The following is a 20,909-nucleotide window of genomic DNA, read 5'->3' as shown; positions in this document are numbered from 1 at the left end:
ACACAACAACTTCATTTGTAATGATAATGTCCATGCATGCCTGGTTTGCCACGTGACACATCATTCTTCAATTATTTTTCTACTTGATTTTCTAACAAAAGTTATTTTTGATAAAAAAAATTGTTATAATAAATATTTCGTATTTGCTTAGAAATTAGAATAGTAGAGTGAGTATGCCCTCAAAAACAAAAAGATATAGTAGTAAATTTTATAAATTTTAAATCGTAATTTATTTGTAATATAAATAGTTACTAAATCATGCAACTACATGATCATCTATGAATTTATCCAAAAACATAGCCTTAAAACACTGTAACAACTTATATTCATTAATTTATACATTACGATCTTTCATAAAAGAGATGCTACTTAATCATAATTATGATATACTAGTAACTAGATTATCCAATCGACTTAAAGCAAGACTTCACCACTGCTATAAATATTTCATGTCTAATTGTTTAGATTATTACTATCAAATTTGTACCTTTAATCATGAACGAAAAATTGTCTTCACTCTCCAAGGCTTTTGGTAAAGGGTCAGATTCCATTCGTACGTAATTAAAAAAAGTAAAAGTTGACTAAATACAACACTAAATTTGTCAAACTATAAAATGTGATTAATCTAGGTAATAGTGTGGATTTTATTCCAAGCCACAAACAGCCAGCTTTCTTACATAGGAATACGAAAATTATGGTTTCTTTCTGATTAATTAATGGACGTATGCGAGACGTGCAACAACAGTTTAGGGCCCAAGTTGGACTCTAAACTATTTTGGTTTCGACAAATTAAATCTTCTATTTTTATAATTAATTTACATGGATGGTTTTTATTCAAAAGATTAACGCATATGAAGAAATAAAATTGAGAAGTTACAATTTTGACATAAGTAAATGCCAACTATTCGCGATTCATATAACACTCGAGAATATCTTTTAAAAAAATGTAGTTTGACATTTTTTACAGTGCATAGAATTCAAAAATTCATGCAACTTGTTAAAATTCTATGGATAATATTATAAAATAAGTTTGCCATAACTACGACAACAACCACTCAACCAGAGTGTTGAAATTGTAACAATAACAACCCATTATTGTTATATAAATTTTTTAATATGAATACAGTTTAATAGTTTCAGAGGCAAAATTATAATTTAAGAATTATTTGTCTGTTAATACACGAATTTTAATGTTTTTTTCAGAATTTTTATTTTTGAATTTAAATATATGAATTTTTAATTTTTTCCAAAATTAATTTTTCTTTAAATTGAAGTTGACGTTTTCGTCAGAAGTGAAAAAAAAAAGAAAAAAAATGGTGAGTACTAAAACGATGTCACTTGAATAAAAAAATGAACTTAATTTATCTGGAAATACATGAACTTTTGAGGTTTTCTAAAATTTCTCCTAAATTTTAGAATTTTCTGATTTTCCCTATAACGGCAAATTTTGTGAATAAAGAAGATTATATAATCAAACTAAATTATTTGTGCAAATTTTTATATAATCATGAAATTAAACCTTTAGTATATAAATTAAAAAATGAAAATAACCATCATCCTGATCAAATACAGTAGTTCAATTTAAAAGATAAAAATCACAAAAAATATATACTGTTCATTGATAAAGGAAGTTCTTTGATAAATCACAAAAGACATATTCTTTATTCTAAAAATATATTTATTTTAATTGTTTTTGTTTAACGCATACTGAATTTCATCGTATAATAGTCTTATTTAAAATATCTATAAAAGTCATAAAAGGATACCATAAGATTTATAATAATTGTGAATATTCTAAACTTTTGAATTATTGATCAGTTATAGATAGTCTATCTCGTTAAGATGTTAATCATCTCTCTCTTGCAGCCTCTTATTGATCATGTCCCAATAAGTGACAACTACATCAATATAAAATACCCCACAAATATTAACATTGATTTGGACCCTCTACTATCTAAACTAAGTCGGTGCTATATGTAAATTATACTCCTACAAGGTGAAAATAATAGTAATTGAAGGTGTTTCAATTTTTTTATTGTTAAATAAACATAATTTTAAGGCCGCGTTACCGTTACCGTTACCGTTACCGTTACCATAGACTTGAACTAGGACCTTTAACCTCAAGCATTAACCATCTATCATTATGCTAATACACACAATTGACAGTACGGAATATGGATACCACAATTGAATGCTCAACTACCAAATTCGTTGTGGGTTAGATATTTTTTCGAGTAGAAGGTTGAGTGCAATAATAAGTGTGGTATCATAAATTATTTACTACTATCTCTAAATCAAACATACTAATCGGAAAAACAAAAGCAGTGTGATATCATAAATGACTTACTGTGTAAATTAATCAGACTAATCGGAAAACAAATACAGATTAATTGAACTTTAATGCAGTGCTGCAGAGTCAATCTTCTTGGGCTTACTAGTATTTTTTAAGTTAGTGTTGAAAATATTATAAATTACACCCTAACAACTTTCTTTGATATTTTCAAACGAATAATAAGTATTTTTTTTTATCATGAATCACAGTATTCTGTATAGTTATATTCTGATAATTCATAATTCTCAACCACATTACTTTTTTCTGACAAATAAACGAATACTAATAAATTTTCACTTGTATTTTTACTCAATTACAAATTGGCGTATTCTTTATTTTAACCACTGTAAAATTGTGGCAAATGTCACTCTGGTTGAGAAATCAATTGTTGCTCAATACCATTCAAAACATATCTATCGAGCCCGTATAATAGAAACTAAAGTTGGGATCACACCCATTCATTATGGCATAGTAATTTTTCATCATATATAAATATGTACAAAGTAATTTTGACCATATCCGCAACAGTGAAGCCCAGACCTGTCATCGGGACATTAAAGGTGGATGTCAAGCACTCCCAGAGGCGGACGCAGAAAAATATTCTAGTATGGGCTGAATATATACTTCCTCTATTCCGTATTAATGAAGCCATTTTTTTACTCGCAATTTTAAAAAAGAGGGAACATCATTTTAGGTCCATGAACTTTGCCAAAGTATCATTTTAGGTCCGTAAACTTTGAAAATCTTATTTTAGGTCCGTGAACTTTGAGTTAGTATCATTTTAGGTCCTTTTTACTATTTCCAAGTTTTTTTGGACGAAAATACCCTCAATACCTTAAAATATATATATTTTTAATAAATTTATCATATACTCATATTTTTTTATAAATATCTTTACAATATATTTTTGTCAAATTTTCTAAATATAATTTGACCTTAAATATTATTACTTAATTTTGTGACATGCAAGTAAAATTGCTTCTTCAATTTTTTATATTAATTTTTTTAAAAATTGAATAAAGAACTTTTCTTTAACAATAAAAAAATTGAATAAAGATCTTTTTATAAATATATTTACAATATATTTTTGACAAATTTTCTAAATATAATTTGACCTTCAATATTATAATTTAATTTTGTGACATGCAAGAAAAGATCTTTATTCAATTTTTTATTATTAGAGAAAAGTTATTTATTCAATTTTAAAAAAATTAATATAAAAAATTGCAAAAGCAATTTTACTTGCATGTCACAAAATTAAGTGATAATATTTAAGGTCAAATTATATTTAGAAAATTTGAAAAAAATATATTGTAAAGATATTTATAAAAAATATGAGTATATGATAAATTTATTAAAAATATATATATTTTAAGGTATTGAGGGTATTTTCGTCCAAAAAAACTTGGAAATAGTAAAAAGGACCTAAAATGAAACTAACTCAAAGTTCACGGACTTAAAATAAGATTTTCAAAGTTCACGGACCTAAAATGATACTTTGGCAAAGTTCATGGACCTAAAATGATGTTCCCTCTTTAAAAAATTGTGTTAAGTGAGTTAAATAGATGAAGAATAAAGTAGGAAATGAAAAAGGTAGAGAGATGAAGAGTCAATAAAATAAGAGGGTAAACTAAATGAGATAAATGTGTTGACTTTTACTGAAAAGAAAAATGATTCCGTCTCACTCTAAGTGGAACATTTCTAATTCGGCATGAGATTTTATGTAATGTTGGTTTATGAGTAAAGTGAAGAGAACAAGATAAGAGTGGAAAAAGTAGAGAGATTGATGTTTTCATATTTAGAAATGTAGTAGTATCATTTAGAATTGAACATCTCAAAAAGCAAAATGTGTCACTTAGAATGTGACAGAGAGAGTAGTATATATTTCCCCCCTCCGATAAAAATGTGTCTCTTTTGATCACCGTCCATAGATTTATACTTCGATAATACACAATTTATTGAAAATAAGTTATGAATTTGGAAGGAAAATTAATAGGCAATTCGTTATTTAATCAGTTGGTTATTTGTAAGGAATAATAAGTACTAGCACTATTATGTTAAAACAATAAATGAACAATCACAAATTTTGAGATAAACTTTTAGTACTAAACTTTAAAACAATAAATAAATCGACACAATTTTTTAGAAACCTTTTTAGAGGTGGTTTTTAGAAATAGTATTATATTATTATTGAATCATTTTCTCACAATCATTCAGAAGCCATTCGTTCTCCATTTTTGTCTGCAACCTTTTTTTCCCGAATTTAGTTCAGCCCTTTCTGTCGTAATATTTTGATGATTTAGTCTTCAACGGCATTTATTTAGTAAGGGCTATGGATGATTTTTTTAAAATTTAAGAGAACTTAGAATTTAAAAAACAAAAAATTATATTTTGGATAAGGGCTTAAGCCCCACCCTTTCCCCAAGTGTGTCCGCCCCTTAGCACGCCCCCTAGCTCCCCTGGCCACCAATCACCGTGTGGCGTGATGCCCAATCGCTGGGGTTGAATGATCATCTTTCATGACTCATTTTTTATTTGAAACCATAAAAATAATTTTAATTATAAAAATTACTAGGTACTTAACATCGAATTTTTTTATAGATCAATTTTAGAAAAATTAACTAATACAACGAAAACTTAACTCGTTCTTAGTCATGCTTGTGAATTAAAAGACTATATTTTATGATTACTATGATTCTACATATCAATTGGGGTAATAATACTTTCAATATGGAGAGAGCCTTTTATAGGTATATTTTATACTCGGACATTATTTATGAGTTCGATTTGAAATATTGATGTTTTTATTTAGGAAACTGTTTGAATTTAAAAAAAATAATACTTACTCTAATAGTAATTGTTCTTTTAAAAATCGTAAAGTTATGGGTTTAAAACCAACTCTCTCATTATTTTGTTATTTTTATTTTTTTGTCTATCCCATTTTATTAGTATTTTTCTCTAATAGTAATTGTTCTTTTAAAAATCGTAAAGTTATGGGTTTAAAACCAACTCTCTCATTATTTTGTTATTTTTATTTTTTTGTCTATCCCATTTTATTAGTATTTTTTTTCTTTCTCCTCTGTTTCCTCCTCCTTTTTCTTCTTCTTCGTCTTCTTAACATAATAATTTTATCAACCTTAACATAATAAATTAATTTGTATACATAAGTGACCTGTACGCGAATTTAATTTGAATATTAAATTTAAATTTTTATTGTACTCCGTATTTAATTTGTATATGAAAATTTAATATTTTATACTTTCGTATTTTAATCAAATTGAAAAATTATTTTAATTGTAATGCACGTTAAATAAATTGAAATAAGAAATAAAAAAGTGAATCCCCTGATTGTTGATGTATATAAATTGTTATTATGGATGTTGTTTCTTTACAAAGGAGTAGTGTAAAAAAATGTTGTGGGACCGATGAATAATGAATAAATGAATTGTTTAAAAAATGTAGTTGTAAATTGCCTCAAATACTAAAAATATTTCAAACTCGCTAGTAAAATTTTTTAGTTTAATTTATTTGTATTTATAGTATCTTACCAATTAATTTGTAGTCGCTTTAAGAAAAGTAAATACACACCTATACTATCAACATTTAATTAAATGGCATAACATATAAATATATCATATATCTAACTTACTATCCCCTATCTAAACCTATGAAACTGCAAATTTACCATAGACTATAGTAATATTTACAAGCCCCAATTTATTGTCCAGGACAGAAGGTCGTTACTCACAAACTCCAAACTAGATCGTTAGAAGCATGTGGTATCATCATTTCTCTAATTAAGATTTTGCATTATACCACAACTTCAATTTAAATGTTGAAATTTGAAGGGAAATATCTCTTTATTAATAAATATTCTATTCGTCCTCTTAGAATTAAGCATATATAAAATTTGTAAAATAGTGGTAGTTGAATTAATGTTAATAGATAATATGACGCAATCATCGCCTAATGGAGTAATATACTATGCTGTGAAAATTTTAAAAATATATTATTTTTATAGACGAAGAAAGTATGAATTTATAGTTTGAAATTAATAAACACCACGTAAACCATACCATACACCCCAACCCCCCAACCATCTCCACCCCATCTAACGGCGCGACCTTGCATGCAGAAACACGTGATCTGACCAAGGAGCAAGACCCCTCCACAGGTGTAGGTCGTGGTTCGGAGCCGTCCCCATCCCCAACAACACGCGGGACGGGACCAGACCCAGTCGATCTGGACCCATTCTACCCTTTTATAGATGTGCTAACAACATTGTAACATAATTAATCTATCATAATCTAAAGTGTCAGTTTAATGAAAAGACTTATTTGCCCTTTTTGGCGGGAAATTGTGAAGCTATTTTGTTTGCCATTTTGGTCATTTTGCGAAATGACAACCATTGGATAGAAAAAAAACAGCTCATATGGAGCAATAGTGGCTTCTCAAATAGTCCAACCAAATGCAAACTTCTTGAAGAAGATTTGAAACACTTTTAAATAGATGGACTAGAATCTGCATTTTGTGGACTTATTTTGTGATTACAGTATAGCAGGTTTGGTTCTACTTGGAATCCGGCGACAGCCAACGGGTGAGGCGACGAGAGAGATGCCGGAGATGAAGGGAAGCGGCGACGCTGCTGCTATGCTGGATGGGTTACTGCGGCGGCGGTGGTGCAGGAGGGTCGACGGCGGCGGAAGCGGAATAAAGAGAAGGAGAGCCGATGGCGGTGTCGGCTAGACTCGTACGCCGGCAAGCCCGATACCTGAGACTTACAAGAAAGAGGGGTTGGTGACCGGTGACGGCGGTTGGGTGGCGTGGATGAGTCCACAAGCCGGTGGCCAAGAGGTGGAACCGCGAGAAGGAGAGAAAGGCGGCGACCATGGCAAGTAAGGCGGCAGCGCCGCGAGGGAGGAATGCGCGACGGCGCGGCGGGTAAGGCGGCACGACAGGCGGGTGGAGCGGCGAGGCTGTGTGGAAGGAGAGCCGGCGAGGAAGAAGGAGCGGTGCTCTGGCCGGGAAGATGATTTCCGCCGCCGGTTAAGGAGGAGGAGGAAGGAGGGAGGGAGAGAGAAGCTTGAGAGAGATGGAGGCGTCAAATGTTGCATTAGGGTTTTAGAATATTATTAATTTATTGTATATTGTTTGAAATTTTTATTTAATAGTTAGTAGGCTTTTAGTACTTCTTATAAAACTATGTAATCAATTTAGTAGGCTTTTAGGGATGCCACTTTTAGGATGCAGGTTTATTAATTTATGTATTACATAATTTTTGGGCTTTATTTTGGGTATTAATTAATGTACTACGTATTATATTGAGATTTAAATATATATTTAATATTTAAATGTTTAAATTTGGGTGTTTTGCTCGATTATGTCTTAAATTAGTAGGTTCTAATTTTGACTTTTGATTTTTGGATTATGTTTACTACGGAGTATGTATTTTAAAAATTAAATTCTTTGTAATGAAATAAATAAATTTAACATTAATTTATTACATATTTTTTTATAACCCTTTAGTATATTAAAACTATCATATGCAATATAAAATAGTAAAATTTATTATTTATTTTTAATATTTATGGAAATATATCTACAGTTAAATCTAGTATACATAATTCTAATTGAGTTGATTTTATTTTATCTATTATAAATAATTACTATGTAGATCAAACTCTACAACCATTCAATAAGAAGCAATACCTTCTCTAATTTGTTTTCATTTTTTTTATTTCTATTAAGCTCTACAAGTTTATTGGTAGTAAGGCTATTCCATGTAAAAAAGTTGCATTGGCCCACCAGATATTTAATTAAGGAAAGAAATAGGGAAAAAACAATGAGAGAAATAGAATTAGAGTACTACGTGTTTAAAATTCTACCATCATACTGCTTTTCATATGATAATGGTTACGTTTAACCATAGCAACCCACGCTATGTTATAGTATAACACAGCAGAGGATTTTCTCCATTTTACACGTGTTTTTATTGAATGTGTCTTTGTTATATATCTCCCATAAAACAAAACTTCTATTAAATTTAGATGTTTGTGTAGTGTTTTTTGTCATTTGTCACTTTGTGTGTATTTGTGCATTTTGTATATGCATTTTGTTTTTGTGTGTACTAATGTAATAGTTGGGTGAAAGATATAGCCATACATGGTTTATGGTTTTATATATTCATTTATTTTGTATTTATAATTTGAAACATTTAGGTAGGGTGCATAGCACGAGTGTTAATACTAGTTAAAAATATAATTCATTTAAGCGAATCCCACTACTAGTATTTAGCACAGGACACATGCGATGAATCCTAATAATTAGCAACGATTTTCGAATCACATATACTATAATCCCAATATTTAGGAGTTTACTAGTTTAGAAATCATAATCTTTTATTACCGGAATTTAAGATCTGATTAAAAATAGAAGAAAAGAAGGAGAAAAAAAGGAGGAAAAAAAGGAAACTGAGCCCAGTTTCAACCCACTACATCACTCGCTTCTGTCAGTTTTCAAAGCTGATATCTTTTGCTATTTTTTTTATTTCCCCTTTGAATTTGGTGAATTTCCATCAACATTTCTCAGTTACAGACGAGTTCTCATCAGAAACTGTGCTCTAATACATGAATACATATATACTCAACGGCTATATTTAATGGTCTTCGTTTGTCGTGGCTTGTTCGATTAGACAATCTGCGCCCTTTTTGTTTTCTTCTCGATTTGCAGAGGCAAGCGATTGAGTGGGAGAACGGGGGAAAGGATGAACTACAATTGCAAGTGAGTGTTCGCCTTGAATTTCGGTTAAATTTGGAAGCTATGTGTAGGTTGGAGGCTTTGCATTCCGTTTTTTGTTGATCTTATTTTTGTGGGTCTGTGATTTAGTGTCTGCTCTTTTGGGGATTTTGATGTGATTTGGGTAGTGAATGCGTTTTGGGTTTTGATATTTCTGATGAATTGGGCGCGTGATGTAGCGATTGGTTCGTGGATTCAGGTGTGGAAGAACAAGTTAATGCTTCTAGGTTGTGTGTTGATGAATGATTTGTTGTCTTCGTAATTTTAGAGCTCCTTTCTCGTGTGTGTTAACATTCTGCTTAGATATGCTGTGAGGTTTTACTCAATCTGCTGAATGCTGTACATTTTGGTTATTTTTGTCGCAAAGTGGTCTCGTTGTGAACTGATCGTGTCATGAATCTATTGATTCGTGAGTGTAGAAGAGTGAGTTAGTGTTTCTAGAATGAATGTTGCTGAATGATTTGCTGTGGTCTTTACATTGGAGCTCTTTTTAGTCAATATTTGCATGATATTCGATATTTTGCTTGGAAATGGTGTACATTCTGGTTATTTTTGTGGCAAAGTGGTCTCGTTGTGAACTGATCGCCCCATATGTCTATTGATTCGCGAGTGTAGAAGAGCCAGTTAGTGTTTCTAGAATGAATGTTGCTGAATGATTTGATGGGGTCTTAACATTGGAGCTTTTTTTAGTTGATATTTGCAAGATAGTCAATATTTTGATCGGAAATGTTGTGCTGAATGGTGTACATTTTGTTGTAAAGTGAAGGCATTGTAGTTACCAACTCACTTTCTGTTGAATGCTCCCTTTTGAAACTGCAGCATCATGTTCTTCACATATATAATAGTCTGATGGATGTATCATTTTGTTACTAATGTTTTTGTGCATACCGATTCACATGTTACTAGTGAGATGTGGGATTGGCAAGGTGATGATTGCAGTCTTGAAGATAATATGAACATAGGTGCATCTGCCTGTCCTACTCTAGATCCATCTTTCATGATATGTTTAATTGAAGAAGCCAATCTATAATTTAGTCGGTGTTGCTAAGGCATTGATATTTAGCTTGTTTTCTTACTTTTGGCAGAAATGCCTCCGTGTCTACTGAATGGGTTGAGCCAAAACGAAGAGCAGCTCCCGTGTTCTTTTGATGATGCAACTACACCGGTTAAGGCTTGTGGAGATTTAGCTTACCATGTAACCAACAATGGTAGGATCTTTGATCTTACATTTTCCTTCTCATTATTCCTATCTGTTATATAATTGGGATTAGTTTGCTTCAATCTTTTCTTTGTTTCAATTGAATGACACTACTTGTCTAAATTATCTATAATACTTAAGGAGGACAATGGATGTAACACTGAGAGACCAGTGCCAGAGAGTAGAGTAGTATGTATTGGAATAAGTGATTCATAATCTCCACGTTTGGAGGTTACAGTCCTAATAATGCTTATGCATGTTCAGGACGCTCTTCGTTTAAGAAAATGAGCTTCACTGCCAGAAATTCCGCTGAATGAATCATGTTTTATTCAGGCATTAAATGGTTCTATGCATAAAGCACTTTCATAATCGACCTAGTTTCTATTAGAACCAAGAAAAAGGTTTGTCTCATGCAAAATTGACCTGCAATACATTCTAAATGAAATGCAGAAGTTATGGGGAAAGAGCTAGAGGAAAACAGGGAGCCTCCCTTCCAAGTAAAAAGGCGTAGGCTACAGTTTGAATCTGAAGTCCTCGATTCTCCTCCTTTCCATGATGAGATGTTTCTGAGATCTAAGGTGATGCTTCCTCATGCTCGTCATTTGAGAATTTCCTTTCCTTAGGTTGTGTGCTGCCAAATGTGAATAAAGTATCACTCCACCTCCTAAATCATTTATTAGAAGTGAATTCCATCTCAAGTGTCACGTTTTGTCCGAGTCTATTGTCATGCTTTGTTATTCAATGTTCTTATCCTTTTTGCTATGTTAATTTTAGATATGATAAATCTGCGTATTTAGCTGCATGTCATGTTTATTAAGCCAAAAGCAGTTTGTTCACTGTTGTTCAATCTAATGCTCAGGAGACGCAAGATTCACTCGAAGATACTATTACTGATATGTCAGAGTGGGCTAATGGATTTGCAGGTTCGTTTTCTATTTAGATATAAGATATGAGTTTGACTGATTTGTCGAATCTAGTTATAATTACGATATTTGAAGCAGGCCCTGCTGAATCCAGCGGCGTGTATTTGGAAGAAGGGTGGATCGCAGATTGCTTCAATGATGAGGAGATGAATTTCAACGCTGAGGATACGTACGTCTTCTTAATTTCATTATTCCAGTTGCCAAGAGATGATTTCACTAATTTCATTATTCCAGTTGCCAATAGATGATTTCACTAACTAGCTTTTCCCATCAACAGCAGTGGTGAAGCTGGAGCATCTGATGTTCAGGTCAACAACGGAGGTACACTAGACACTCGTGTTTCTCAGTTGTGGCTCTACATATGCATCTTCTACTTTAATCCCTTATGATGGATAATGTGATATTGCAGAGCTTCCCAACTCTGCTCCTGAATACGATGCTAATGCAGTTGAGAAACATCCAGTCCATACCCCAGGAACTGTTGTTTTCAAAGGTAATGTTTCTTTTGGTTCGATTATGATGATTCAGGTGGATAAACCCTAAGCATCTCTGTTTTATCCATCTTCGACACATGCAGGTAGGAAGTCATACATGCGCACACCTCCTAAGCTAGCCTCGTCCGTTGTCTATCCATTCACCTTCATCAAACCATGTGGCGTGCACGGAGATGTGACCTTGAAGGACATAAACAAGCGGATACACACTCCACCCAAGTCAAAGCAAAACGAGCAGGACCCTTCTGTTCCTTACCCCACCTCAGCATTTTCTGGGAAGCCTGTTGTCGGGAAGACCAAGATCCGCACAGAAGGCGGAGAAGGCAGCATTACAATTCTTCGGACCCGAGGGTAAGACAGATGCCTTTACCGGCTGAACGCTCGTTTGTTGTCGTTCCTGTTAGTTGTATGAGGCTGCAAGAGGTGCTAACTTTATGCTTAGTATTGCTCTTAGAGATACGTCAATATGTGGTTCTACTCTACTCCCCAAGTTTTTCTTGGCAGAGCTGTGTTATTTACATATTTTCTGTATGCTTTGGGAATTACATGAGGATTTTAAGCTCTCTACTTGATCTATTTGGTATGCTTCTCATGTGAGAAAACCTATAATTCATGTTTGTACTAACTTTTTAGTCATTGTTTTGTACTTAGAGCTTGATCATTGTTTGACAAAATAAGATTTCTGCTCCCTAATTTTCTGTTCACTTTCTAACTTATAAACTCGATTATCAAATATTTTGTCTATTTCTAAGTTTTACATCTTACAACTAAAAGCCTTCAAACAATAATCTGTTTTGTTCAGGAGCTTTGGAAGTTCCCAAACTAAGAAAATGGAATTAGAGGTGACTTGCTTGATAGTATTAACATTTGTATGATAACGTTCAATTATGAAGTTGCTGACACAAGATTTTAGTATTTTAGTTAAACTATTAAACTAAAAAAGATAATTTTAGTGAGGAGGCTATGAAAAGTGTTTGGATGGGCCGATAGCTATTCAAATAAGGCTACCAAACACTACAATTGTATTGTTGGGCCATGATTATTTTTATCATGGCCTTCCAAACACACTAAGTTTGTTCATTGGATTCCTATTTTTTTTGTAAAAGAAATTTGAGATCCTTACACGTATGATTTCATGTTAAAGTAAGATCCTTGTATTACACTGAAGCAAGGGCTTTGTTTAACATGAATAAGATTGCAAGGAATTGGTTTTGTTAAAGAAAAGTTCGGTAACCATTTTTTGTTGTTGTTGGTAATAATATTATTTAAGTGAAAAATAGGGACAATATTGTTATTTGCACTAACTCACGATTGAGTGATTCATTGGAATAATCACAAAATGTGCTTTATAAAACAACACATCTAGTAAGGGTGACAATTTGTGCGGTTGGGTTATTATCGGGTCAATTTTTAAATACGAACTCGAACTTGACCCGCTATCTTCAAACCAGAACACTACTCAGTAACAACACAATATAATATGGGTTGACAAAATACGATAACGACTCGAACCTAATTTAAATGATTAAAGCCTAAGATTATGATATTAAACTTGATTTATACGATTTAAACACGATTCACACAACCCTAGAGAATAAAACTAAAGCATATTTTTTAAAAATGAAAATAAAAATAATTATATTATTTTTAATGGATTATCCGAATCCAACATGTAACCATTGGGTTTCTAACTATTCAACTTGATAAGACCCCAAATCTAATAAGACTTGATCCAAATCTATTAATTGTGTGAATTTGTCGTATCAAAAATTAATAGTCATAGTCAATGACATCGAAATCTTACAGCATCAAACTTAATTGAAGATATTAAAATATAACCGTTATTCCGTTACTGCCAATGACATACCGTTAGTCCATAACTGCCAATGACAAACACGAAAAAAATAACAAAGAAAAAATAATCCTAACTAAAATAAGGAAAAGACTATTTATGATTCATTTCTAATTCTTCCAAAAAGATATAACAATTACTATTTGAAGTAAACTTCATCAATGGAAAACTTCCAAATCTAATCAAATCAAAATTGTGAAGGTCAATATTATTATTTGAGTATTTAATATTTAATGTATAGCATAAAAGCAAAAACAGTAGGGGGCACGGGAGCATTTTCGTCTAATCGTAACACGTTTACAGTTAAATTCGTTGGAATAATAGGATGCACGGAACAGTACAAAATGTACAATTGTCTTTACCACAAATGTCGTAATAATGAGTAATGAATTAATACTCTCTCTCTCTCTCTCTCTCTCTCTCTCTCTCTCTCTCAAGTTCTATTTCTACCACCATGGAAATAAGGAAAACCTCAATTTTAGGCAATCTCTGCGCGTTTCACTCTCTTCCTTTCTCTCTCTAAGCCTCTTTTTCTTCTACTTCTCCCTCTGCACTTACCGCTCTCTCCTCTCTCATGATATAGTATATGATTATTGACCAGAATTTCTTCGTTGATTCGATCTTTAGACTTTTGAAAAGGTACTATTCATTTCGTTATTTTCTTTAAATTAACATTGACTTTTACTTGTTCAATGAATTATTCAACCAGAATGTTTGGTGATGCCATTTAAATTTTTTTATATAAAAGTCAAATCCTTTTCTTCATTCTTCTTTCTCTATTTTCAATCCTAGAAAGTTTTGAGCACAGCTGTTGCGTCTGACTTCTTCCTTTCAGGTTGTATTTGGAGCACTTTACCAAAAAAAAATCTCATTTTTATGAATGTTCAAGTCTTGTTTTTTATTCATCGCATTGGTGCCTCCTTTTGATGATGATATTCAGAAAAAAAATCTCATCTTTGTAAAAGAAATTATACCAATTCGATTTTTTTAATGTTATTGATTGTATTGGATTGTTTGATATCAATTGGCAGAAGAAATTTCTGAGTCTATCCAAATATGGATACAAAAAGTAACGAAGAAGAGCCTAAAACTGAAAGATCATGTAATGTGGACGCGGTTTCCAAATTGAAGAACCCCGAGTCCAATAGCAGCAAGAACATGATTTTTCGGGCTGATAAAGTCGACCTCAAAAGCTTAGATGTGCAGCTTGAGAAGCATCTAAGCCAAGTTTGGTCAAGAAACATTGAGAGCCACAGCAGCCAGACGGCACCTAAGGAGTTGTGGGAGATCGATCCCACAAAGCTCGTGATCCGGTATCTGGTGGCTCAGGGAACGTATGGAACAGTTTATCGCGGAACTTACAATTCTCGTGATGTTGCTGGTACTTCTACAACATTGGCTTGTTGAATTCAATGCTCCTTTATTTTTTAACTATTTGTCTGCCTTATTTGTTTGGGATGGATATGTGGAGATGTTGATATGGTCTTGTTACTTGATGCTTGTTGCTATGCAGTTTGAACCGTATCGTTCTTCTCTGGTTGTTCCGGATAAGTTCTGTTTCATGTCTCTTATATCTTGTCCTGCATTAGGCCTCCAAAAGAAAGGAGACTCTTTCCTCTGTAATGGGCTTCGTTATACAGACTCTCGATAGTCCTTGCGTTCACACTCGACTGTTGAAGTGAAACAGCTCTCTTGATGTTAATAAAGATGCCATATCTTGATAAATTTGAACTTGTTGAGTAATGTGAACTCCCGGTTTCCTCTTGTTCGAGTTTTTAAAGTTATATCAATTCTGTCTTATAGTGAAGTTGTTGGACTGGGGAGAGGACGGCATGGCCACAGCTGCTGAAACTGCCGCAATTAGGGCGTCCTTTAAGCAGGAGGTTTCTGTTTGGCACGAGCTCGACCATCCGAACGTTACCAGAGTATATTGCCCTTAACTTTCTCAGTTTCTCATTTTCTTGGGGCGGTCCTTTTATTTATCATGTTATCATTGTTGACAGTTTGTTGGTGCTTCAATGGGAACTTCACATCTGAAGATTCCTTCGAAAAACCCTTCTGAAGGTTATACCACACTTCCATCGAGGGCGTGTTGTGTTCTTGTGGAATTTGTATCCGGAGGGACGTTGAAGAGCTACTTATACAAGAATAGGAATAAGAAACTTGCCTACAAAGTTGTTGTCAAACTTGCTTTGGATCTAGCTCGAGGGTAATCGCACATTACTCGCATATATCCAATCGAGATTCTTGCAGTGAATGTTGACTCTGTCCAATGCAACTCGCAGGCTGAGCTATCTGCACTCGAAGAAGATAGTGCACCGTGATGTCAAAGCTGAAAACATGTTGTTGGATACTGAACGAACTTTGAAAATTGCTGATTTTGGTGTCGCCCGTGTAGAAGCGCAGAACCCCAAGGATATGACCGGTGAGACGGGAACTCTTGGCTATATGGCGCCAGAGGTATTGTAACTCGTGTTTAAAGCATTCCTCCTTTTAAATATTGATCATATGTATGATTATTTGTTCAATTAGTGTAACAATATTGAGATTTATGTATGTCTGATCTCTCAGGTTCTGGATGGAAAACCCTATAACAGAAAATGTGACGTTTACAGTTTTGGCGTATGCTTGTGGGAAACATATTGCTGTGATCTTCCTTACATAAACTACAGCTTTGCTGATGTTTTACATTCTGTCGTTCGACAAGTAAGACTTCCAAATTCGCGGTTTTTTTATCTATGACTCGAAGTAACATCCATATTTCGTGCACTACAGAACCTAAGGCCGGATATCCCCCGGTGTTGTCCAAGCTCTCTAGCAAACATCATGAAGAAGTGCTGGGATGCGAATCCAGATAAACGGCCCGAGATGGACGAGGTGGTGAAGTTGTTAGAAGCAATCGACACTAGCAAAGGAGGCGGGATGATACCCGAAGATCAGTCTTCAGGTTGCTTCTGCTTCGCGCCTTCTCGCGGCCCATGAGCGCTTGATCTGCTATGCTGGTGAAGAAAAGAGTTCATCTTTCTATTTTTTTTTTGGGAAATAATTGCCATTTGTTATCATTCCTTCAGCAGTTTATACTGCAGATGTTGAAACATTTTTTCAATCAATTATCTGATGGAAGGAATACTATATGGTTTTGTTTGTGTACTTGCTTCATTTCTCCTTTTCTTTTCGAATATAAATCACAAGTTACATTAAGAAACACAGATAAGATGATAGAGAGAAAAGTTGTTAGAGATAACAAGAGATTACACTAATTCCACACACACAAACACCTTGAAAACAAAGCTACAAAATAGGCCAAGTCAAGATCCAAGCTTGGGGAAAATGGCGTCGATAAAGGTGTGATACATAGGATCAGCTGACCAGACCCGAGCAAGATGCTGCGGAGATGAGGTTTGTCGGTGTATCTCTTCCATGAGCCAGATGGTGGCCTCGGCTTTGCAGGGATGAATGATCAAGTCGAGTGAGACGTCCTCATCCTCTGCTCCGAGCCTCTCCCTGTCCATCTGCTTCAAGTGGATGTTGGTGAGGTAGTGCAGAGGCTGCTCATACATCTGCTTCATCGACGCTCCCAGTCCAGTCCATGATATGTATGGAATAACAGCGCCACGCATAATCGGTATTGGGATTGACTTCATGTATTCCTGGTAGCTTTTTGCTCTTCTAAACAGCCATGCTGCCAAACAATTTAACATCAGCATCAAAACTCAAGAGAGATGACTAGAAAGTTCAGAGTAGAACTAAATATTGGAATACCTTCAGAAGACAGTTCCAAGGTAGGTTTTACATTTGACTGCTGGCTCTGCAAAACATCATTTTCTGCTTCAGAGGAAGACGAATCGTCTGATGAAATCTCTACTTGCTGACTAGATGCAGGCCTCTTCATGGCTACAGCTACACTGTTATATGAATGAAAAAAAGAGCCAAATGCATAAAAAATTCACACAAAAAGTTTCATAATTTAATTAATTAGGAAAGGGGTCCCATTGAGATAGAAAAGGAAAGAAAGAATTGCAGATTCAAGATCTGAAAACCAAAATCTTGGAGTAGCCATTGAGGTTAAGATGAACTATAAGGGCACAAAAAAAAGTTCAAGCTAAACAGAATCAGTGAATCAAGAGGATGTTCCCTCTACATGAGGCAGTGCAATAAGACACATAATTCTTTTTCTGTAGAAGAGTGGAGAGTCACTTGATTGAGGAGACGATGGTTAGAGAAACTTATGGAAACTACTGTTAGATATTTCAATTGAGACATAGGGACTCTTTTTTAGATGAAATGAGGTTGAAATAATTAAATACTAGTAGCATATAAACAAACAGCATTCCACTGACCAACAACACAAAATCCAGATAAGTAACATTTATTTCTTTGCATTTCGAGAGACACGCACTTGCAAGTGTGGGCTACAGCATAGATAATACAATTGCTTAGAAATAACATATACTCCAATAGGCTATAAGAGTAACTGAAGGTCAAGATTCATGGGAATTGTTTCAAGTAAAGACTGTAAAGGCCTGGTCTATTCCCAAAATTGAAAAAAAAAAATCAGACAAGCTAGTCATTGCATAACTAATATGTTTGGTTTTACACATCAAAATAAGGAAACGTTTACTTTAATGCCAACAGCACTTGTGGTCGTGTTATGAGCTCACTGGCCTACTGCTAGAGACTAGTCTTATAATCAGTGTAGAACAATAAAATATAGATATATGTGGAGACGTATATAGACATAGTAGAGAATAGTAGTAGGTATATTTCATTACTCAACATAGACCACATATATATAGTACAAGAGACTAAGCTAGACTATGTCACACCACCGCCGATGTGGGATACTAATATTCTTAACACACAACACACGAAAGGAATTTTCCATTTTTCTCGTATCAATAGCTAGTGTTCCTCTTTCCTGCATTTCATTTTGTAAACGATAAAATTACTACAAGATTTTGTCTAGTTGCTAAGGTTGTTGATATTTTACTTAACTCTACTTATGCACACCACTATGATCCTTTAAATGCAATCAGCAATGTATATTTCACCATTCAAACAGATGCCATACGTGGATCACCCAAAATTGAAACTTCAAGAAACTATAATGGCGTTCTAGGAATTGAGTTTAGATTATTTGGGATTTATGACTTTTTCAGTTAATGTACAACTAAACAGATTTTCTGATACTTCTTAGAGATGGTTAGGCTAAAAAGAATCATGTTTTCAATGACACTTGCCTTTTTATGACCTGGCTCTCTTTCCATTTCCTTCTTCCCTGAGCCCCACGTACACATTACTGTTATCTTCTTAATTGGGACTAACAGACATGTTAGAGCTTAAATTTTCGCCCGGCATGTCATCAAACATTAATCACTTTCCATATCTAGCAACTTCTCTATCTTTGAATCATGAACCATATCTAGCACTATAGCAATTCCAACCTCTCTTATCGAAGTAGTCACAAACTACTCAAACCAACACAATAAAAGAGTTCAAACACTCGAGATACAAATCATATAACCTCATAAGCACGCATACAACCAGAGAATTATCCTAGGTCCCAACAAGAAAGGAAAAGATGCACGGAAATACATGCAATCCTCTGCAAACCATTATAGTACTTGATTCATATTTTAACAAAAGTAAAACGAGCCAAAATTATTTATGCCCCATCATCCCCAACAAAAAAAGCCCTAAACTCAATATAACGAAGCCCTTCATTTCCAGAGAGTCCTTACCATATAAGCATTCATGTCATAAGAAGCTAAATCAAAACTTCAATAAACTAAAATAGAAATTACTCTACAACTTTATCACACCACAAAGCTAAATTCCAAGAAAAACAAAAATTAATAAATGAATACTAAAACAGGCATGCAATGCATCCTCTGCTTTTAACTAATGTGTGAGCAAGAAAGACTTGAGACTAAATCCAAATGCTAGCAGCCCTTAGAGCGTCCACAACGGGATTCCTTCTCCCCACGCCACTCACATTAATTTACATTATTAATTGTCTTAGTTGTGAAACTGAAATACCTCGCTGCCCTCATGTATCGAGCAATCTCGTTCTTTATTTCCGATTGAATTGCAGGCATGGCCTCCATGACGATATCAATAGCATGATCGAGGAGGGCATTCACATCCGGGATCGGATCCATTTTTCTAGACTGATAAATTTTGTGAGAGATGAATTATGGTTGTACTTGTTGAGTTTTAAATTTGAACCCAAAAAAAAAATCACCGACCCCACCCCCCCGGAACCACCACCACCCCGCCCCCGTCGCGGGCATCCACAAAGGGGCGCGGATTTTGAGCCCGTTGTGGATGCTCTTATTAACTTCAACATCAAATTTAAAGTTATGAAAGAGAAATGTAGAAAATATATAATGTAACACAACATATCATTTCGACGATTTGACGGAAAATGAAGAGAAAGAAAATGGCAACAAACAAGCAGACAAGAAACGTAAAATTGAGAAGATAAAAGCAACATTAATTCAAATTCTGGATTAAAGAAGCTTGGATGTTGGGAATTCTGTGGTATAGTAGCTCACTTACAGTCAATTTACAAAGACGAAACCTTCAAGGCGCGGAATGAGAGAATCCTGTTGTTGGAGAAAGGGTTTAATTGCTGCTTCCAAATAAACAACTAAAATTATGATTTAATTGTTATATAAATTCAGTGCTTACTCTTAATTACAGTATTTTAATTTTAAGCACCAAATTACAAATTTTTATTCACAAAGCTAATTAAATTGGTCGGAGTAAATTACAGGCAAGACGAAAATTTAAGCATGAATTTAAAAAAATTCACTTGAAGAACCCTAAATTAAATAGCCAGCAATCCTGATTATTGGGCTGAAAATAACCTGAGCCCATTATTTTATTTTCACACTATAGTAGTAGTGCTACTTTATTTTTCAAACATTTTAAACTTAATACTACTATAATATAAAAGAGTTAAATGTACATAAAAATGTATTTTAATTTATATTTGAAAAATCATTTCATTTACGTTATTTTTTTTTTAGTACTAACCATAATATTGTTTAGATGTACTACTATAAATTATAGCAAATACTAGGAGTACTTTTGAGTTATTATTGATGCTGTTACAACATACAATCCAATTGATGAAAAAGGTACCTGAAAACGTAGTCAATGATTTCCCGCAGAGTCGCTATACTTGATTTTGATATCAATTTGATTATTTTTCATTTTGTATTTTATTCTTTTTAATTTGTATAGGAGAATGATATAGTGACTGGGCCATTTTGTAAGAAAATCGAACTCGAAATTTTTCTTTCTTTCT

At 33.7% G+C, this 20,909-nt stretch overlaps 3 protein-coding genes across 5 annotated transcripts; 2 read left to right on the top strand and 1 right to left on the bottom strand.

The window, feature by feature from the left end:
- Positions 1-8,779: 8,779 nt before the first annotated feature.
- Positions 8,780-12,435, top strand: LOC121759506 (protein XRI1-like). 3 transcript variants are annotated; one of them, XM_042155122.1, is made up of 9 exons: positions 8,780-9,112; positions 10,034-10,089; positions 10,213-10,335; positions 10,776-10,903; positions 11,185-11,248; positions 11,327-11,417; positions 11,529-11,569; positions 11,658-11,741; positions 11,826-12,435. In XM_042155122.1, the coding sequence occupies exons 1-9, from the start codon at positions 9,096-9,098 to the stop codon at positions 12,095-12,097; spliced, it is 876 nt and encodes a 291-aa protein (XP_042011056.1). In that variant the 5' UTR covers positions 8,780-9,095; the 3' UTR covers positions 12,098-12,435. The 3 variants fall into 3 exon arrangements, with proteins under 3 accessions (XP_042011056.1, XP_042011046.1, XP_042011065.1); XM_042155112.1 differs by having other exon boundaries at positions 8,782-9,112; positions 11,526-11,569; XM_042155131.1 differs by lacking the exon at positions 10,034-10,089 and having other exon boundaries at positions 8,782-9,112; positions 11,526-11,569.
- A 1,544-nt stretch (positions 12,436-13,979) lies between these two features.
- Positions 13,980-16,744, top strand: LOC121784065 (serine/threonine-protein kinase STY13-like). The gene is made up of 7 exons (XM_042182250.1): positions 13,980-14,233; positions 14,626-14,975; positions 15,398-15,519; positions 15,598-15,803; positions 15,880-16,054; positions 16,166-16,300; positions 16,370-16,744. The coding sequence occupies exons 2-7, from the start codon at positions 14,651-14,653 to the stop codon at positions 16,574-16,576; spliced, it is 1,170 nt and encodes a 389-aa protein (XP_042038184.1). The 5' UTR covers positions 13,980-14,233; positions 14,626-14,650; the 3' UTR covers positions 16,577-16,744.
- Positions 16,745-16,810: 66 nt separating this feature from the next.
- LOC121784071 (protein RDM1-like) lies at positions 16,811-20,355 on the bottom strand. The gene is made up of 3 exons (XM_042182255.1): positions 20,156-20,355; positions 17,357-17,499; positions 16,811-17,276 (listed from the first exon to the last, which is right to left on the bottom strand). The coding sequence occupies exons 2-3, from the start codon at positions 17,484-17,486 to the stop codon at positions 16,903-16,905; spliced, it is 504 nt and encodes a 167-aa protein (XP_042038189.1). The 5' UTR covers positions 17,487-17,499; positions 20,156-20,355; the 3' UTR covers positions 16,811-16,902.
- Between the last annotated feature and the right edge of the window lie 554 nt (positions 20,356-20,909).

The sequence above is a fragment of the Salvia splendens genome, chromosome 2 (genome assembly GCF_004379255.2).
Source record: "Salvia splendens isolate huo1 chromosome 2, SspV2, whole genome shotgun sequence".
In the NCBI taxonomy this organism is placed as follows: Eukaryota; Viridiplantae; Streptophyta; class Magnoliopsida; order Lamiales; family Lamiaceae; genus Salvia; species Salvia splendens.
Note: the sequence above shows the minus strand (reverse complement) of the source record. Positions and strands in the feature narration are given on the sequence as shown.

Coding starts and splice junctions, on each gene's coding strand:
- LOC121759506 (XM_042155112.1), top strand. Junction 11,418..11,525: donor AATTTCAACGCTGAGGATAC/GTACGTCTTCTT, acceptor TCCCATCAACAG/CAGTGGTGAAGCTGGAGCAT. Junction 11,742..11,825: donor AGGAACTGTTGTTTTCAAAG/GTAATGTTTCTT, acceptor CGACACATGCAG/GTAGGAAGTCATACATGCGC.
- LOC121784065 (XM_042182250.1), top strand. CDS start 14,651: ATGGATACAAAAAGTAACGAAGAAGAGCCTAAAACTGAAAGATCATGT. Junction 15,520..15,597: donor ACCATCCGAACGTTACCAGA/GTATATTGCCCT, acceptor CATTGTTGACAG/TTTGTTGGTGCTTCAATGGG. Junction 15,804..15,879: donor GCTTTGGATCTAGCTCGAGG/GTAATCGCACAT, acceptor TGCAACTCGCAG/GCTGAGCTATCTGCACTCGA.
- LOC121784071 (XM_042182255.1), bottom strand. CDS start 17,486: ATGAAGAGGCCTGCATCTAGTCAGCAAGTAGAGATTTCATCAGACGAT. Junction 17,277..17,356: donor CTTGGAACTGTCTTCTGAAG/GTATTCCAATAT, acceptor ATTGTTTGGCAG/CATGGCTGTTTAGAAGAGCA.